The sequence below is a fragment of the Frieseomelitta varia genome, unplaced genomic scaffold (genome assembly GCF_011392965.1).
Source record: "Frieseomelitta varia isolate USP_RPSP 00005682 unplaced genomic scaffold, Fvar_1.2 scaffold_298, whole genome shotgun sequence".
Lineage (NCBI taxonomy): Eukaryota > Metazoa > Arthropoda > Insecta > Hymenoptera > Apidae > Frieseomelitta > Frieseomelitta varia.
The window spans coordinates 60,961-81,067 of NW_025110032.1; the positions used below are offsets into that span (position 1 = coordinate 60,961).

At 36.1% G+C, this 20,107-nt stretch overlaps 1 protein-coding gene across 3 annotated transcripts in view; it reads left to right on the plus strand.

Annotated features, from left to right (window-relative positions):
* LOC122529594 (1-phosphatidylinositol 4,5-bisphosphate phosphodiesterase epsilon-1-like) overlaps positions 1–20,107 on the plus strand; it is a 63,477-nt gene that overhangs the window by 41,547 nt on the left and 1,823 nt on the right. For 2 of the 3 annotated variants that reach the window (XM_043655871.1, XM_043655872.1), the window contains 12 exons: positions 1,992–2,225; positions 2,704–2,931; positions 8,620–9,077; positions 11,148–11,433; positions 12,571–12,794; positions 13,577–13,872; positions 14,607–14,833; positions 15,167–15,394; positions 16,047–16,271; positions 17,281–17,584; positions 18,307–18,661; positions 19,759–20,082. In XM_043655871.1, coding sequence (XP_043511806.1) covers positions 1,992–2,225; positions 2,704–2,931; positions 8,620–9,077; positions 11,148–11,433; positions 12,571–12,794; positions 13,577–13,872; positions 14,607–14,833; positions 15,167–15,394; positions 16,047–16,271; positions 17,281–17,584; positions 18,307–18,661; positions 19,759–20,082 — 3,389 coding nt within the window. The remainder of the gene's footprint in view (positions 1–1,991; positions 2,226–2,703; positions 2,932–8,619; positions 9,078–11,147; positions 11,434–12,570; positions 12,795–13,576; positions 13,873–14,606; positions 14,834–15,166; positions 15,395–16,046; positions 16,272–17,280; positions 17,585–18,306; positions 18,662–19,758; positions 20,083–20,107) is intronic. The other variant, XM_043655873.1, reaches the window with a different exon arrangement.

Sequence of the window (20,107 nt, forward strand, 5' to 3'; positions counted from 1 at the left end):
AATGTAAAATAATCCCTCTCAGTCCTTAATAAACAAATGTTCATTATATTACGAGACAAAGTGTTCATTATGTTCGAGCAAAATTTGCAGATTTTCAAGACTGAATAATGAGTGATCGATGACAGATCGATTCGTTTTTACGAGATCAATCGTAATTACGTTGCGCAAGTCTACTTAAAAAACAACGTTTGTACTTGCACGAGAGGTCCGACGGACGAAATTCTGTTAAAATTGCCGCTGAAGAGAATTCGCCGGGCCATTCGTTGAACAAATACCTCTGTGGAAGTTCAAAGTGCAAACGGTCATCGGGAGGTGCTGCCCTACTAATAGAACAGTGGACTTTAATGGGTCAAATTGATGAAATTTTGATCGACGGGGAGTATCTCCATTTACACATGTACCTGTACGAAAATAACTCTTCCCGATAATCGAAAATATACGTGTGTTAATCTATTTTATGTATATTACAGTTTCAAAGTGTTACGAACCAAATGACAAGCATTCTTATTGAAACACTCAGGATAATACACAAACTATATATATGTTATGATCGAACGATGTTTAATACGTTCTTCTAGAATTTTGGAAACCAAAAACATATGAGAAACATTCTTGAAATAATAATCTCTTAGGTTAATAAATAAATTGTATATGTTTTGATCGAAAGATGTTCAATCGTAAGTTCTTCTAGGATTTAGAAAACCAAAAGTCAATAAACCAAATGAGAAACATTCTTGAAACTATAATCTCTTAGGTTAATAAACAAATTGTACATGTTTTGATCGAAAGATGTTCAACCGTAAGTTCTTTTAGGATTTTGGAAACCAAAAATCTATAAACCAAATGAGAAACATTCTTGAAACTATAATTTCTTCAAGACAATACACAAACTATAAATGTTATGACCGAACAATGTTTAACCACTTGCGCTGGCAACTGGTTCGCGGACCATAACGAGTGACTGAATCGTATACAACAATTTGTCGCTTTCTTTTTCTTTTGAACTCGTCGGTACGATATCACTGGATAGAAATTATTAAGAGGTACTAAACTTGTTATTGGTTTTGTCTGGGTTACATTTAAATATACTTAAGACTGAAAAAATGCTGCAATTTGGGACAAAAAATTCTGTACGTTTGATTTTGATTTTTCACGCGTTTCTGACGTACATACATATATGTATATGTGTATAGAATTTTAGATGAAGGGAAGAAACTCCTGGCAAGTCTTCGCCCCTGAATAATCGCAAGGGGTGAATCTGCGCGAAGAAATTCGAGAGAAATTCGACTGTTTTATTATTTGTAATAATGCATTGAACAAACTAAAGTTAACATCGATTACCAAAGTCGTCGAATATCCTTGTTTGACTTATTATTGACTTGGAATCATATCTTTTAGAGTCTATCTTTTTATTTATATTTTATATTATATATACATTATATTTACATTATATATATATATATTTTTCTTTTTTGTATTGCTGTGAATTTATTAGCTATGTAGATAGATATAGCGTAGTATAGTGCAGCATATAGAAACAAACGTAGAAATAACTGGCGGACAAGAGTATAATTAATCTTAATCCATTTTCTCTGTACGCAAGATATATACGTAAGGGAATGAAGAATGTGCGCAATCGCTTTTGCATTAGGAGATTTATAGCTCGGGTGACCTTTGAAATCGGCAAAACATCAGGCATCTCGCTGGAGAGATAGGGGAAACGTCGCGCTTCGCTCGAAAGATATACAACCCGCTGTGAAATCTTATGAAATCGCGATCCACAAACCAGAGAGGATGCTTTGTTCGATTGTTAGAGAAAAAGAAAATTTCGTTCTGAACGTTTGACTCGATAATTCCTCGATATGAGAATAATAATAATAACGTCGTTCTGTTTCTCAAAGAAATGTGTGCCAACAAAAAACGTCACAATCGATCGAGGGAGTGAAAAAAAAAACATAAAAAAAAAGAAAGAAAATTGATTTTTATTTCAGTCGCAACACGAATGTAAGGAGCACGGCGAATCACCGCGTGGCAGCAGCAAGGATCCCGAGAGCAAGCAGCCGGAGAACGTGTCGTCCTCGGGGCAGACCGCGAATATCGCTGTCGACACTCGCACCGAATCATCCGCGGAATGGAACCTGAGGAACAGCTCCTTGAAGAAGCAGGAGAACACTCCGGTCCGCGACACGAACTCCGTTCTCGAGAAGATCGCCGAATTTCACAAGGTAAATCGCTCGTGCCCTCCGTAGTTCTTCCGCGTTCCGAAGACGTTGTCAGAAAGTAGAAAAACGGTCGGACTATCGCGAGAGATTGCGCATGGATTAACCGAAATCATAGCGAGAATGCTGTTCCCTTCTTTAATCAAAGTTTTCGCTGTAACCGTTGCAGTTGAAGTGTTCTTGCGTTCCCTTTTTATTACGGTCGCCGCGTTACACTATGGCGGGGCTATTTGTTCCGACGTATAACTTTTTTATTTTTGACCTATCGCGGGGATAATTGAAATTTCACGTTCGTGTATATTTCGTAAGATATTATTACGTAGGTGTACGCGCGGATGAAAATCGTTTCGTTTCACGGATGATTCCAGAAAAAAAAAAAAAAGAATAAAATAAAAGAAAAGAAAGAAATTGTAAAGATCATGGTACGAGATATATGTACATCAGCAAGCGTCGATAAAGTTATCGTTAACTGTCGTTTACGTAGCATCAACATGCTCGGGGCAGAGACGCGACAACTGGTTCGCTGCATCGCACGCTCAGCATTCATGCGACTGCGATCGAGCAGACCTACATGGCCGAAGAATGTGACGAGAACGACTATCATTTCGATCTCGATTCCTACAAGCCGGTACAGCCAATCACGTTCGACCATGGAGTTGCGTTGTTTCCTGTCGCTGCTCCGCACTCCGGGATGGATCTGCATCTTTTGCAGGTAAACGTGCGATTTACCACTCTACTTTACTTACGCTCCTTTTTTTTTTTCCTCTTCGTTTCGTTTTTGTTGCACGATCGTCTTGATCATTGATCTACGTAGCGGCAATAATGCGATTATTAATTGCTGCGAGTTCAGTTGTTTGGAATGTATGTGTGTATCGTTTGACAATGCGCAGATACTTCATAAATCTGCCGCGCTTTTAGGTGTATTTGATAGTTGGTGAAAGTCAGTTTAATAGAGTAGCTTTGGATTTTAGAAAAGTAGTAATAACGACAAAAATATTCTTATATCGAAGGAATTTCTTAAATTAGAAATGTATGTTACTAAATATAAAATAAGATATACAACTGAAGATTTATAAGTATATAATTGAATTTAAAAAATATTGAATAATTTTGTTTATTAAATGGTAAAAATTTAAGTGATACAAATATTTTCGTAAACTTTCTCGATCGAAGCAAATGAAATTTCGAAAGTTTGTTGCTTGGTATCATGTTAGAAATATTACACTATTAAATATAAAATATAAAATACATTACTAAATATAAAGTAAGTAAATACAAAAGATACTAAATAATTTTATTTATTAAAAATTAAAGTGATACGAATATTTTCGTAAACTTTCTCGACCGAGGAAAATAAAATTTCGAAAGTTTGTTATTTGGTATCATGTTAGAAATATTATACTACTAATATAAAATATAAAATACATTACACTACTAATATAAAATATAAAATATATTACACTATTAATATAAAATATAAAATACATTACTAAATATAAAGTAAGTAAATACAAAAGATACTAAATAATTTTATTTATTAAATAATAAAAATTAAAGTGACACAAGTAGTTTCGTAATTGCTTTCTAGATCGAAACAAACGAAATTTCGTAAATCAATAATAATTGTTAAACGAATATATTTAAGCTATACTAGAAACGATCATGTATTCTAAATTCCAGCTATTTATGCTCATCTCGCGTCGTGTTACGTGTATACGGGTGCAACTACAGTGCGAGCCTTGAAAAGTAGCGTACATAGCCCTGCGAGATACGAGCTTCAGTCGATTTCGAAATATTAATATCCCAGCTACTTTCGTAGTTGCCGGACACGGTGCAAGATTCAGATAAAAGACGTCGTCAGCGTGGTTTTTCTGCGCTTGAAAAGGATTTCAAAGGCACTGACTTTACCCTGCTACCCTTAGCTATATATCCTGTTCGCGTAAATTCGCGAACAAGCGAGAGAGAGAGAGAGAGAGAGAGAGAGAGAGAGTCAAAGATCGGGAAACGAGCGAGGAAAGCAGCTAGAAATGAAAAGGATTAAAGTTGGAAGACGTCGGAAGAAAGACGAAAACCGGGTCACTTGTTCGAACGAAACTTCTTCTTATCAATTAGTTGCTCATAGCAATCTCGAAAACAGTTGTACTATCAATAGTAATAAGTATCTACAGGTACAAAAAAAAAAAAAGAAAAATGAGGAAGAATTACAATGGGAAATTTTGTATCGTACTTAAAACATATTCGTACCAGTCGAAATTAATAAAAGCTGTCGTCGTCGAAATCGGTGGGTATGTATTTCGAAAGTGAACCTACCCGGAATTATGCAAATCAATTTTCTATATCAAAATCCATCTAACCGAGTGACCTAAATTCACGCGAATTCGTCTCTATTAACATCCACTTTGTAAATACAAACTGCAATAAATTACGAGATCGTACGTCTGTAATCGCGGTTCTGAACAGGTTTTAAATTTTACCAGTTTCAATCGTACCTCTCGTCTAGTCGAGTATTTTTCTTTCTGAAATAACGTGCGCACGCACATATAATACATACGTATGTACGTAAATGTACGCGTGCAAATGGTTTCGAGTGGCGGAACTTGTCTTTAAAAACACTCGGTTCCAAAGAGGTTGAAACGAAAAGTTGCGCAAATAGCGTTTTTGTAGAACGTCGCGAAGGCGTTTGCCGAATACTAGTGTAGTTGTTATGATGATAATTTAAATTAATATCACAATACTACAAATAAATAATAACTCCGTAATAAATTTTAGTAGTTTGTATAAAAATATTATCAATATAACAAAATATATAATTACTAATAATAAATATCAAATAACGAAGATTAAATAATGAAAGTTAAATAACGAATGAATAATTAACATGATAATTGCAGTATATATATATAAGTTTCTGTAAATATTTCCATGGTGATAATAAAATTACAAACAATTTTTCAATATTCTATTGTTTATATTAAATACACATCTCGACGGAACGATTTAATGAACATAGATTTCGTTGATCTAAATTCATCAAAGTAGAGGTCGCTACACTAGTGCCACCAAAATTGCCATCTGTGAAATTGCATTATAGAAAACAAACGAACTTTTTACTTTTCCGTTCGGGAATGGATCGCGAATATTCCGCGTGTTTCAACGCGAGTCGTCGATTAATCTACGAAGCGAATAAACAATTTCGCGTAGTGCACACGCTTTTATAAGTGTTGGCGGAGGCTGCACTTATGGCCAACCGCGCGTAAACGGCGTTTCTAAGTGCATTAGAAGTTTCATCAGCGTTATAAACACAGCCACAGATCGCGATGCACACGTATGTACGTCGTGGCATGTGTGCCGGAATACGACTCGGTGCACCGCAACTGCAACCGATACCGCTGCAAACGATCTCGATAGCCGAAGATTACAGTCGCCGGGAAATTGCACCTCTTGGCGAGATTTTCGACGACGACTCCTGGCCGCTTCTTGTTAATTTATTAGCAAGAATGTTCCCTTTGCCGAGATACTCGGGCCCCGATGAATATTCTCAACGAACAATTTCGATACGATTTTTCGACTGAGGCGGTCGAGTGAAGGAAAACTAAAAGATTTGTAACAGCAACCCGAGGGGAAGAAGGGAGTCGTGTCTCTGTAGTCTGCATTTTTCGAGGAAAACAAATAAAATTCCAACATCTGTCGTTTCTGCTCAATATTTCTAATACACGATTCTGATTTAATATTCTATTCGATAAATCTGGCCGATAGATCTAAACTTTTTTCTTTGTTGTTATTTAATAAAATATTATTTAATATTATTTAATAAAATATTATTACTATATATATATATAAGTATTCAAATCTTCGTTTAATATTCGACATTTTTAATATAATATTCTATTTGATAATTTAATATTTGATAAATTTCAATTTTTTTCTTTGTTATTTAATAAAATATCATTATTGTACATATAGGGGCTCAAATCTTCGTTTAATATTCGACATTTTCAATATAATATTTTATTTGATAAATTAATATTTGATAAATTTCAATCTTTTTCTCTGTTATTCTGTTATTTAATAAAATATCATTATTGTACATATAGGGACTCAAATCTTCGTTTAATATTCGACATTTCTAATATAATATTCTATTCGATAAATTAATATTTGATAGATTTCAATCTTTTTCTTTGTTATTTTGTTATTTAATAAAATATCATTATTGTACATATAGGGACTCAAATCTTCGTTTAATATTCGACATTTCTAATATAATATTCTATTCGATAAATTAATATTTGATAGATTTCAATCTTTTTCTTTGTTATTTTGTTATTTAATAAAATATCATTATTGTACATATAGGGACTCAAATCTTCGTTTAATATTCGACATTTCTAATATAATATTCTATTCGATAAATTAATATTTGATAGATTTCAATCTTTTTCTTTGTTATTTTGTTATTTAATAAAATATCATTATTGTACATATAGGGATTCAAATCTTCGTTTAATATTCGACATTTTCAATATAATATTTTATTCGATAAATTAATATTTGATAAATTTCAATCTTTTTCTCTGTTATTCTGTTATTTAATAAAATATTATTACTATATATATAAGGATTCAAATCTTCGTTTAATATTCGACATTTTTAATATAATATTCTATTAGATAATTTAATATTTGATAAATTTCAATCTTTTTCTTTGTTATTTTGTTATTTAATAAAATATCATTATTGTACATATAGGGACTCAAATCTTCGTTTAATATTCGATAAGCCAAGTCTCGACCTCCTTAAGGGATGAATTGCACGTTTAAGAATCGCACGTTTAAAGTGTTTTCGAGCATGTGTTTTGCAGGTAGGAAGATATTATCCAATTGTATACGTTTGATGTTGAGAATATCGTGTAACCACGGTCTCTTTGAGGACGTAGGTCAACTCGAGTCGCTCTCAATGTTTAATAACTGACAATTAAGTATTTACATTCTCTTCCCTATTCATTACTTTGTCCGGCTTGATGGGTAGTTCACCATTAACTTGTAAAGCTGAACTTGTTAACGATCGTGGCTTTTACCTTTCGAAATTATCCGAAAGGCACGTTAACATTGTGAATCAATACATCCCTTTTAATCTGACAGAGAATAAACATCTTTACAAGGGGAAACTTGTAATGAAACGTCTATAGAACGAGTTTGCAACCCTCTCCCCCTCTCCCTCTCCTTATTTTCGATATTAAAGCTGAATGGTATTCCTGAAACAAGCTGGAAGCTATTATCTTCAAAAAAATACCAGCCAGCGCGTAACTTTTTAGCGTGCATATAAAGCGAAGAGTCACCTTCTTCTATGGAAAAGCGTAAAACGAACGCGTGAGAGCAATGATAATATAAAAGCAGTGCGCGTCAAGTGCATTTTGTACTCGTGGTTACTTATTCTCACGGTCGGTATATATTATCGTAAACATCAGTTTTATAACCATACATGTATAAGCATAGAGGGTGTTCCATTTTAATCTGTAAATGCAATTGTAACCGAGGTTGTCTTCGATATTCGGCATTATTAGAAATGTCTCGAATGCATCTTTTTTTTAGTTAGTCTTTGTTTCGAGAGGGTAGTAATTTTGTACTCGTATTCGGTTTGCCTCTGGATAGAGATGTGAAAGTCACCATTTTTTCAAGTACAATTACGTCAGTCAACGCAGCAGGTCGTTTTCTGTAAAAAAAAGTATTAACCTTGAAAAAATATTTTAAGTATTAAGTATTGAAAGTATTTTAATTCTTATTTAAAAATTAAGATTAATGTTAGTTTAGGAGATACTTGAACTTTACAATTTTACAATGTCTGTTAGTTTTAGGCGTAGATAGGCTAGTACTTCAGTTATACTTGACAAAAACTGCATAATTATACTTAAAAAAATAATAGTAAAAGTTACCAAATTACTACGCTCTGAAAACAGAAGAAAAAAAAAAAATGCATTTGAGACGTGTTTCAAATGACGTTGAGAATAATTTCGAATAAATAGTTGCATTTAAAATTAAAGATTGAAATGGGACACCTTGTATATGGAATATCTCCTCAGAGATAAGACAAGTTTAATTAATTTAACGTCATCCGTTTCGTGAAAAATTCAGTAAAGGGAATGTCGAATATAATTCCACTGCCTCCTAACCTCTTTCTTCCAACCTCTTTCTTTAGCTTCTTCTTGTTCACGTAAGAATCAAACTAAAGTGTAAATTTCAAGGGATGTAAAACTTTAATTTAAACATTTCCGCGAAATGTTCACCTTCAAAAAAAATCTTTTGAGACGAAACTCAACGAGTTGCTTAGATCTGTTTAGATTTCTTCGGATAGGAAAACTGGCGATTGGCGAATAACGCGAGATGATGTTGTCGATGATCAGGTGTTGCATCACGGGACGACGCTGGTGCACTGGGACTGCGAGGGCGGCACTACGAGGACGGCGTTGGTGTTCGCGCGAGTGGATCGCGCGTGCGGCACGTTCGTGTGGGAAAGGCCGCCGTGGAGCCCGTTGAAAACGGTACAGCTGGGGAGTACGGCTTCCGCAGACTTTTCGCTAACTGCCAATCCAGAGGACACGGTACCGGCCGGCTTAGTGGGCAGGTATACCATGCAACAAACGGACTGCGGTTCCGTGACGCTGGAAGAAGGATATTTGGACCTAAGCTCCGTGAAAGAAGTGATGATCGGCTGCTGCGATCGGGACAGAGAGACCGACCTCAGGAGCATATGCAAGAGGTACGGCCTCTCGGGATCCGATTCATGTATCGGCCTCATGTACGGCTCCAGTCTGCCGGACAATCGACTGATCTTTCTCCTTTGCCCTCCTGCGCTTAGCAAGTAAGTAGTATGATCCATCACTTCGCCGATTCTTCGTCTCTCGCGTCTCTTACTAATTGAGTTCCAGCATGGCCGCAATGAAATTTAATCGAACGTTGCGTTGGTCAAGAAGTAATTGTGTTTCTTTTCTTTTTCTTTCTTTCTTTTTTTTTTTTNTTTTTTGTTTTTGTAATGCGAGTAATTTCATTTCAAACCGCAGAGTCATTAGTCCAAGTAATTCGAGTTGTTCAAGCTTGTTTTAGGAAAAGAAAAATACGCGATCTTGTCAGCGGTCACGTCTGTTGATCGATGGACATTTTCGTCCATCATGTTTCGCTGACCGTCATTTTCGAAAAGCAATTAGTAATAATTAAAAATTAATAATGTTGTTTATAGTTTGAAGTAATGAAAGTGAATCTTTTTAGAAACAAATAAGTAAAATTTATCTTGTAGCTTTTACATCGGGGTTAATTAATTAATTTTAATAATTTAATTATCTCGAAAGTAAATATATATATATAAGTATATTATTTTTTGTAGAATGAAAAAAATAAATATACATTTAGAAATTAAATGTTTGTCGTATTTATTAATATCTAGTTTTGCTTTAAATAAATTTAATTTATATCAAATTATACATGCAAAACTATGGCAGTAGTCGAGTTTTTAGTTAGGACTCGTTTATTAAATTTCACTATTGACGAGGAAAAGACGGGAACACTCGAGTTACTTGAAAGATATTAAAAAAGGTGATCGAACAAAATGGTATATCAGCATAGTGTTTGTCTCTCACATAAAACAACGTATTTATTATTTTTTGACCAACCTGTCAAATTCTGAAAATTACGAAACTTCGTCAAGGCAAGGCAAAATTAATCGAAATGAAAATAGAAAACGCAATGGCATGAAATTTGCAAACGATACCCTTTCAACGCGCGACAACGAGAAAAAGTATCGTCTCTGAAAGAGCGCGATAATAAGAAACGTTTCCATCGAAACGGAATTGCTGAGTCGTGTATGTATATTTCAAAGCCGAAGCTGCTCGAGCCGAGTGGAAAAGTGTATATTCTGCAGCCAGTCTCACCAATGCCTCCGTTCATTGAAACGTCGTTTTGAAACAGATTTTGTAAAACGCGCGCGAGCGACGTCCGCGATACGTCATGCTTACTTAGAATGCTTAACGCTGATTGTCGATCTTATCTTGAAACGCTTCTCTCGCTGAAAGCTTAATGCCTCACGGCGCAATTACTGATTCACTCGCCAGTCTCATATATGTGCGTATCGTCTCCTAAGAAGAAAACGAGGTTGAAGAAAAAGAAGTTGCAACTGAGTAAACTACGCGAAAAACGCAGAGCAACACGGAGATTGATTTATCGCAATTCGCCGAAAGCAAAAGAAAAATAAACTTTCGCCGAAACTTCGTAGAAGTGTCGATTACATTTGCAAATGAAACGTTTGAAATTTTAAATCGAGCACGTACGAGAGTCCCGAGTTTCAAAAATTCGAGAGTTTAAATGTTGAGAGAGAGAGAGAGAGAGAGAGAGAGAGCTGATTCTGTGAAGTTAGGCTTTCGGGTGGAAATTTTTAATCAAACTCGCGGCAACAACAAAGATTTCGCGAAGAATTATTGGCAGAGATGTATGTATGCATGTATGTATGTATTAGTTTCTGTATCAGCGAAACGTTTTCCCCTCGTTTTCTTTTTTCCCCTCCCACCGAGAATATATAACTGTTATGACAAACCTTTATCCAACGTTACTACTGTAGCCAGCGAATCGTGCACGGAATAGCTATTTTATCGAATCCACGTAAATTGACAAATATAGTAGATATGTTTAAAGAAAGGAAAGAAAAAGAGAACTGGTATTGAAAGAGTTATTACTACTCTCGCTGCGTTATTTCTCTTTCGAGCATGTAGCAATGATAACAAAAAAAAAAGAAAGAAAAAAAAAGAAAAAAAGACAGATAAAAAAAGATTCTACGTAAATACACGCGTCACACGGGTGAACCTAGAGACCTTTGATCGGAGAAGCTTTTGATTCGAGTCGTATCGGCCAGTTTAATGGAAGGTATTACTGTCGTTCGTTTCAGAATTTGGTACATGGGTCTTTGTTGGATATTACGAGGCCTGAAACGGCAACAGCAATTAACGGATCGTAGATCGCGATGGTTAAAAGAAAAGTATCTTCAGCTTTATTTCGAAGATGGATGTATCGAGCCAATGACAGCCGATGCTATTAGGGCTTTTGGCGGTCGCGATTGGTCCACGACTGAGAGTATCGGCACGCTTTCGCCAACGAGTAGCAGCGCTCTTCGCAAACGAAACGTTAAAGGGAAAAAAACGAAATCTATCGGCAATATTCACGCGTTAACAAAGGTTTGTTCAATCCCAAATTTATTTAGAGCGTCTCTCTGTCTAGAGAGACACGTAAAAAAAAAAAGGAGGGAAAAGGAAGAAATAAATATCTCGCGATGTTTTGTTCTTCCTTCGAAAATATTTTGTGGCTGGTGAAAGTGCTAATCGATCGTTGAAACAGAATTTAACGGGATATTCTGGTAATCTGGCTTGAGAGAATCGACCTTTTTTGGGATTTTTTTTCTAAAGAGACCGAACATTAGATTTTGAAATCCGTGGTTCATGCGATAAAAGTACACTCGGTGAAGATTTCCAAATTTCAAGTGAATCGGTCGACTAAAACGTGAGATATCCTGCCAGCCAGTTTCAAAAATATGGATTTGAGAAAAACACATTTGAAGTTCTTGTTATTCGTTGTACAAAAATATTCATACTTACAATCAGTCGAGCAGTACAGAAAAATAAAATATTATAAAATAATAATAATATAAAAATAAGTAATAATATTATAAAATAAAATATTTTTCGAGAAAAACACATTTGAAGTTTTCGTTATCCGTTGTACAAAAATATTCATACTTACGTTGCGAGCAGTACAGCGTTTCCTTTTTAAACATCTATAACTTTGCCAATTTTACGAATTCAAACAAATCTTTTCACATGGACATTTTCGAAAGTATATACTTTGAGAAAATGTAAACAAAAATTGATTTCTTTTAAGCCGGGTTACCAGAATACACCCTTAACCTTCTAAGTACTAACGTCCGATATATCGACGTCTATGTAATATCTGAGAAAGCCGAATTTCCGATATATCGATGGTCTCTCTCTTCTTGTTTCGAATAGCTCGAGTCTTTATTTGATTTGATTAACTTTGAACATATAGGAACTACAATAATTTATATGAAAACGTGTAAAATTAAACTTCGCTGGCGATTTAAATCCGTCCACTAGCGAAGGGGGCTGTTTAAATACCTCGTCCTTAGAAGGTTAAGCTTAGAACAAACAAAGGTTCAAAGTTTGATCCAAAACTTATACGTAGGGAAGAAAAAACAGAGAAATCTCTCTTCAAGGAAGAACAAAATCTAGCAGAGTTCTAAAAAAAAAAAAAAAAGAGAGAATGTGGGTGGTGAAGGTGCTAATCGATCGTATTAAAAGTACATGTTGAAACAGGATTTAAGCCTAAAACAATATGATTCCTCGACCTCGGATGGAGGGTTGTCGACGGTCCCCTCCCGGCACATGACGGGCAGTAGAGAATCCTTGACGAGAATCATACCAGCATCTCCACGGTCTAGCAGAGATCGAATTCCTCCACGCAGTCCTCCCGGGTCTGCCGAACGAATTATTAGCTCCAACTTGCCTTACTCCAGCTTTCAGAGGTAAGGAGGTCTCTCTATCATTTTCTGTCTTGCAGCGAAAGAAAGTAAAGAATATATACCAACTGGAATATATCGATCCCGCTGGTACGGAATTCCTGATAGATTTTCATTACTTCCGCTGTTGATTGATTGGACATTGTCATTCGCTGGCACTGCAACAGATTGAGAGCTAGCGAACTGAGAAACTAGGTTCATTGTTGTATAACTAATTGAATCATGAAATTATATTCTTCAATCACAGTTACGCCTGTTATTTTAACTTTCAAAATTCTTTCCAAAAACTTTCTTTGTTACGTTTAAGTATAATTTTGGCAATGGTGCCTGTCGCGTCGATATTTAATTTTCGAAACGTTTCGTTCAATCAGTCATTTGTCAGTTATTACGTATGTTTCATGTTCGAACGTGAAATCGTCGTTACGAATAAGTGAACGAAGACTGTAACTTGTGTACTTTAATACGCGTATGTGTATTATTTTAACTTTCCCTTCGACCAATTGAACGCGAAATTCTTTCCATTTCCATTTGAATATTTTTACATTTTACATCTGAATGTAATTTCAATCTATTCTCGATATTTAATTTTCGAAGCATTAATAATGCATTAAACATGAAATTTTCACAGTAATAACTAAACAAGTAAAATAAAGACTCGAGCAATTTATTTAATTCCTCTCTCATCAAGTCTATTTCTTTTTTTTTTTCAAGTAATCGTTCTTTTGTTACGACTTACGAAATTGTAGTCTTGCGAAATGTAGCGAGATAACGCGGGTGTTTTTGCGCAGCCTATTGTGCGTGGCCAGAGACAAGGATAAAAACGGATCTGGAATGTCAGGAGGGATGGAAGCACCGTGGCAAGTGAAAGCGCGCACCACTTCCATAATATACGAAACCCAGTTGAACTTTGTCGAGTTTGTCGCTTTGTTCCGTTCGTTCAGCCTGAGAGCGAGGAAGGATTTGCGCGACCTTTTCGGCCAACTGGCCATCACTTGTCGCAGCCAGAGCGATGGTTCTTTGAGAGACTTCAACGTACGGCCGCCTGTGTTGAGGCAAACCAGCGACGCAACCCCTCAACGAATCGGTCAGTTTCTACGTCGCTGTGTACTCTTCTTTTTCTCTTTTGTAAAATAGTAGCGTAAATAACGAGGATAGAAATTAAAGCGCTTAACTTTACTACATCATTATGAAGATTTTACAAATGGCGCAACTTTGCACTTTCGAACTAGATAGAGATATGAAAGTCAATATTTTTTCAAGTACAATTACGTCAGTCGACGCAGCAGGTCGTTTTCTGTAAAAAAAAAAGTATTAACCTTGAAAAAATATTTTATGTATTAAGTATTGAAAGTATTTCAATTCTTATTAAAAATTAAGATTAATGTTAGTTTAGGAGATACTTGAACTTTACAATTTTACAATGTCTATTGGTTTTAGGCGTAGATAGGCTAGTACTTTAGTTATACTTGAAATTATACCTGACAAAAATTGCATAATTATACTTAAAAAAATAATAGTAGAAGTTACCAAATCACTACGCTCTGAAAACAGAAGAAAAAAAATGCATTTGTTTGAAATGACGTTGAGAATAATTTCGAATAAATAATTGCATTTAAAATGAAAGATTGAAATGGGACACCTTGTATATGGAATATCTCCTCAGAGATAAAACAAGTTTAATTAATTTTGAAGATTTGTGTACTAGAAAAATTCTTACGCGAAACCAAATATTATTTTACAAATGGCGCACAATCGCGGCCCTGGCCTTTCTTTTCGCTTCGTTATAAATATTCGTGTCCACTTTGCACTTTCGAACAGGACTGCTGACGAGAAACAACTCGATAGACTGTCACGAGTACAAAACCAGCAGCAACCTCCAGAAGAAACAGGTGTTCGACGCGGTGGCTGCAGCCAGCATCGTTAACAATTGTTCCGGCGTCGACACTTCGAAATCGCAAGTTATTACTCTGGCGACGTTCACTAAATTTTTGGAGTCCCGGCAGCAGGAGAAACTCACCGACGACGAGATCAAGGCGTTGGTCAAGGTATCGAAACCGAATTTCGACCTTCTTCTTCTTCTTTTTTTTTTTTTTCTTCTTCAAGTTTCACCCTCCGAAATATATGACATACTTTACTTTTCTAATTACACCGTCAATATCAAATGCCAGAGAGATGAAATCCCGGTATCGATTATTGACTTATTTAAGCAGCGACGTTCCCCTAAATCAGCAAGTCGCGTGACGCATTTGATCAGTTCGAATTAGGCTGTGTGACACAATTGTGACATTGTCCCGTTATCCCGAGGTCGCGCTGTACAATGCGCGCAAAGATACAAGCAAGTGGCACAATCAGCCGAGACCATTTCGCTCTGATTGCAGAGACACGAACCGGACCCAGGGCTACGTACACAGTGGTGTTTGTCTTTCGAGGGCTTTGCACGATACATGATGGACAAGGACAATTATGCCTTCCCAAACGAGTACGCGACACCGTTCGAGACTGAAATGCAACAGCCACTGTCCCAGTATTACATCGCCAGCTCCCATAATACTTATTTAACCGGCCATCAGCTCAAGGGGGAGTCCTCGGTGCAGCTCTACTCTCAGGTAAACGAGAACTTTGTCCCGCGAATTTTCTAATCTCGCGAATTCCCTTCGTTTGAGATTCCTGTCAGTCGATCGATTATTTTATTTCACGCTGCAAAGTATCTTTTTACAAAATTTCGATGAAAATTTCACTTTAATATATAAATGTAAATGACAAATGGCAATATCGAGTAAATAAATATTCATAGTTTAACAATATAGTTTAGAAAGTTAAAAATAATGGGTAATTTTCTAAAATTTAATTTTATTAGTAAATAAGTAATAAAATATGAAATAATTGAATATAAAATAGTAGATAATGAGAACTGTTTTTTATTTAATAAATATATAAAAGTTATTGAAATATCACTGAATGATAGAACATGCAAACGAATTTTTTCAATAAAAAATTAATATTAATGTAAATTGATATAAAAATTCTATTCAAAATTAATTCAAATTATTGAATTAAGTCAAAAATTTATAAAATGATAAAGAAAATGTAGTAAATTTTATAATTGTTAATAAAAAAAAATTTGTTGTGATGATTTTTCATAACAATCAATGTTTGCAAGAAACATTGTTAATTTTGCGAAAGAAAATGTTGTAGAAGCGTCTGAAATATGCGACGCAGAATACTCGATGTAAGGGTGAGTTCATTTTCCGTTTTCAGGTACTGCTAACAGGATGTAGATGTGTAGAGCTGGATTGCTGGGACGGGGACGATGGGTCTCCAGTTATTTACCACGGTCACACCTTCACCACGAAGATACCATTTCGCTCGGTCGTAGAGGCGATTGACAGAAGTGCTTTCGTCAGTTCTCCGTATCCCGTGATTCTGTCCATCGAGAATCACTGTTCGCAGAGCCAGCAAGCTCGAATGGCTCAAATATTTCAAGTACGTTGCGGTTCATAGTTCGTACTCTTAATTTACGCCGATTAATTAACTTTCCACTTGCCTCTTCGTTTTCGTTGTCTGACGAAAATTTTCACCTCTTGCGCTGGACGTCGAGAATTTTTTGCAACATTTTTTTCTCAGTTTTAAATGTAACCCAGGTGAAAACAAGTGATAAGTTTGTTACTTCTTAATAATTTCTAACGATATCAACGAGTTCAAAAGAAAAAGAAAGTGACGGATTATTTTATACGGTTCGGTCACTCGTTATGGTCCGCAATCAGTTGCCAGCGCAAGTGGTTAAATGATCAATCGAAGCAAAAATCGGTCGTCATAAAAATCTTGTCACACTATGAATTAAAATAAATAGTTATTGTTAAATCTCGTAATCTATTTATTTATATTACGAGCGAATATTAAAAAAAAAAACGAGTTTAATGGCGGCGACGCTGATTTAAAGTGAGAAATGAAGAGAATAAAAAAGCAGAAAACATTTTGTATTCTCAATTGTTAACCTCTTGCGCTGGAATGACGTGCTATGCACGTCGAGAATTTTTTCTCCCAAAATTGCAATATTTCCTCAGTTTTAAGTATATTTAAGTAAAACAAAAATAGGCACAGCAAATAATAAATTTATTACTTTTCTAATTTCTATCTTAAATAATTTCTATCCAGCGATATCATACCGACGAGTTCAAAAGAAGAAGAAAACGACGAATTATTGTATAATGTACGGTTCGGTCATTCGTTATGGTCCGCGGACCAGTTGCCAGCGCAAGGGGTTGAATGAAAATGCTCCGAGACTGTTTTAAAAGTTCAACGGTGAACAAATTTCCCAACGAAATTTCACTCTGTCAGTTTTATCGTACATCGACCAGGTGTTTTCGTTTTTCCTTTTTCTTTTTTTCTTTTTTTCATTTTTATTATTTTCTCGGCGTGTTTCCGTGACTTTGCTTGAAAATTTTAACGGGACGAAGCGAACGAAAGTTTACATCAACTCTCGTTTCAACAGTCGGTGTTCGGCGAAAAACTGGTGACGAAGTTCTTGTTTGAGAGCGACTTCAGCGATGACCCTCAGCTGCCATCGCCGTCGCAGTTGCGCTATCGAATATTAATCAAAAACAAGAAGCTGGTGGTAGACCCGGCCGGCCCTTTGGCGCACGCTCCCCTTAGTCATCGTGGGAAAATGCTCATGTCCGATCGAGCTTCCTCCATGAAGCAAATGCGTACCGACGTGAGCAGCGCTTCCGTCGTTGAATATTTTAGCGAGGACGACGACGACGAGGAGGACGACGACGAAGATGACAATATCGACGGTAAATTTTCTACTTCCCTTTCTTCCTACGAGTTATCCTCCTTCCGACGTTCGTGTCGGCCCGTGCAGGAAAACTTTAACTTCCTCGACTCGTTCAACTTTATTTGACACAATTATTTCACACACACAGGGAAACCAAATTTGTCCGACACTATTTCATATATACATTTGACACAGGAAAACTAAAATTGTCCGACTTGTTCGGCTTCTTATTTAATATAATTGTTCAACTAAATTTGTCCGGTTTCGTTTAATGTAATACAAAGTTCCAAATAAGTTTCTCGCAGTGATTTCATTGTCTTTATCCATTTATGATGCAAGAAGCAAACTTTTATTAATATCCACCGCAAACTCGGAATTCCTCCGGAAAATATTGTCGATGTTAATCTTTCTCAATCCGTGGCTTGACCCAAATACCCGCGGCGGCTGTGTATTATTTCGTCCGTTTCTAATTTAGTTCGTTGACGAAGCGAAACTTTCCTGCCCTGTGTCTCCGAGACGAAGAAACACCCTCCTCGCGAATAATTACAAATAACTCTTTAACCGCGTTTCGGGGACAAAAGCGAACGGGGCGGCGTTAGTTGTTGCAATGCCTAACTTACATGGCCACGTAAAAGGCATCGTGCCTAGAAACTAATCCTGGAACTATCGGGCGCAAGAAGTTAACTAATTACTTGCTTAATCAACGGAGGGGGAAGTTAACGTGAAAGTTTTACCTTGCAGATAACTCAATTTCCAGCTACGAAAGGTATTTGGGTGGAACGCAGGTGCCGCACGGTCGATTAAAGTCCGACTCCGCGGTCGACGACAAGTCGCAGAAACAGAGTAGCCAAATTGCCAAGGAACTCTCCGACCTGGTGATTTACCTGCAAGCTATTAAATTCCGCGGGCTGAACACAACACCGGGAACAACCAGCACCGGCAAGGTGCGTCATCAGCCGCACACCGGGCCAGTTCAGAGGCACAGCATCGCCGGGATTGGAGCGACGAGCATCGGTGCATCCTCCGGGTCTCCCCAGTCTCTGTCGACGTCGGCATCGCTCGCAAGCGGCGGCAGCAATATCGAAAATCTCTTCAGGTTCGTTTCCTCCCATTGAGTGAATTTTTGTTAGCTCTGGCACAAGTGCCGTGCGGATTCTTTTTCCCCCCTAAGTAAATAATGCACAGCTCTTTGATATATCAAACGAATCCTTCAAATTGTTAATCCTTCAAATATAATAAAAATTTATATATAAAATATATAAAATAATATTAAATATATAAATATATAAAATATGTAAAATAATATTAAATATATAAATATATAAAATATATAAAATAATATTAAATTTTTATATATAAAATATATAAAAATTTAATATTATTTTTAAGAAATAGGAAATAGGATAGATAAATATATAATAAAAAATTATAAAATAATATAACAATTATATATAATTAATAATATAAAAAATAAATAGAAAAATTAAAGAAAATAAAAATAATATATATATAAATAAATATTATTTTAAAAATATTTGACAAATTTGTCAAAACAACTTTGACAAATTGTATTGACCATTTTGATCTATTGTTCTTTGCTATTTTTCTGGCAGCTTCGAAAAAGTTCTGGTCTTTTAAGAACCCTTAAAGAATTTTGAAGAGAGCGAAACAAGTGAAAGTCTGATGGTGCAAGGAGGATGTGACAATTTCTTCAATGACGAGTCTTCAGTAACGTGTACAGTCTGGCGTGATGAAAGACAACTCTTTTGCGACTCACTAATTCTGGGTTTTTGATTTTTGACAAATGGCATTACTTGAGTCGTCTAATTGTCGATGGTACACGCTCGAATTAATCATTGGAAGCAATTCAAAAAACAATAATCTTCCTTCGTGAAGCTCCGTAGTTTTTGAAGTACTTTGAGCCGGTTATCACTCCTTTTTTAAAATAAAACAATAAAATGCGTCGAAAATGCTCGTTTCGATTTTCCATTTTTAAACAAACGCTTGGCCAATTTTTTGAAAAGAGCAGGCTCGAAATGTCCTTTGAACCGAGTCAGTTACTGACATTTCACAACGCCTACAGCCAACTAACTAATTGGAAAAAAAATCGCACGGTCTTGTCGGCCTAGTTTAAAACACAGTCTAAAACGAAAGGTCTGTAAAAATAAAATCGTTCGAAAATGTTTGTGTCAGATTCACGCGTGGAGTTCCAGCCTGCTTCCAGTGTTCGTCCTTGAACGAAAGTACAGCGAAAAAGATTTGCAGAAAGCAGCCTCTAGGGGTTGTCGCCCACGCAGAGACCCAACTGATACGAACGTATCCGGCTGGGATGCGCATCGACTCGACGAATTTCAACCCGGTGATCTTCTGGGCGTTCGGTATCCAAATGGTGGCGCTGAATTACCAAACCGACGACGCCGGCTTGAATTTGAACGCTGCCATGTTCGAGCAAAACGGCCAGTGTGGATACGTTAGGAAACCTTCGGTCATGTGGGACAAGGGACACATGATGTACAGGTACGTTTCTTAAGGTTTCTTTTTT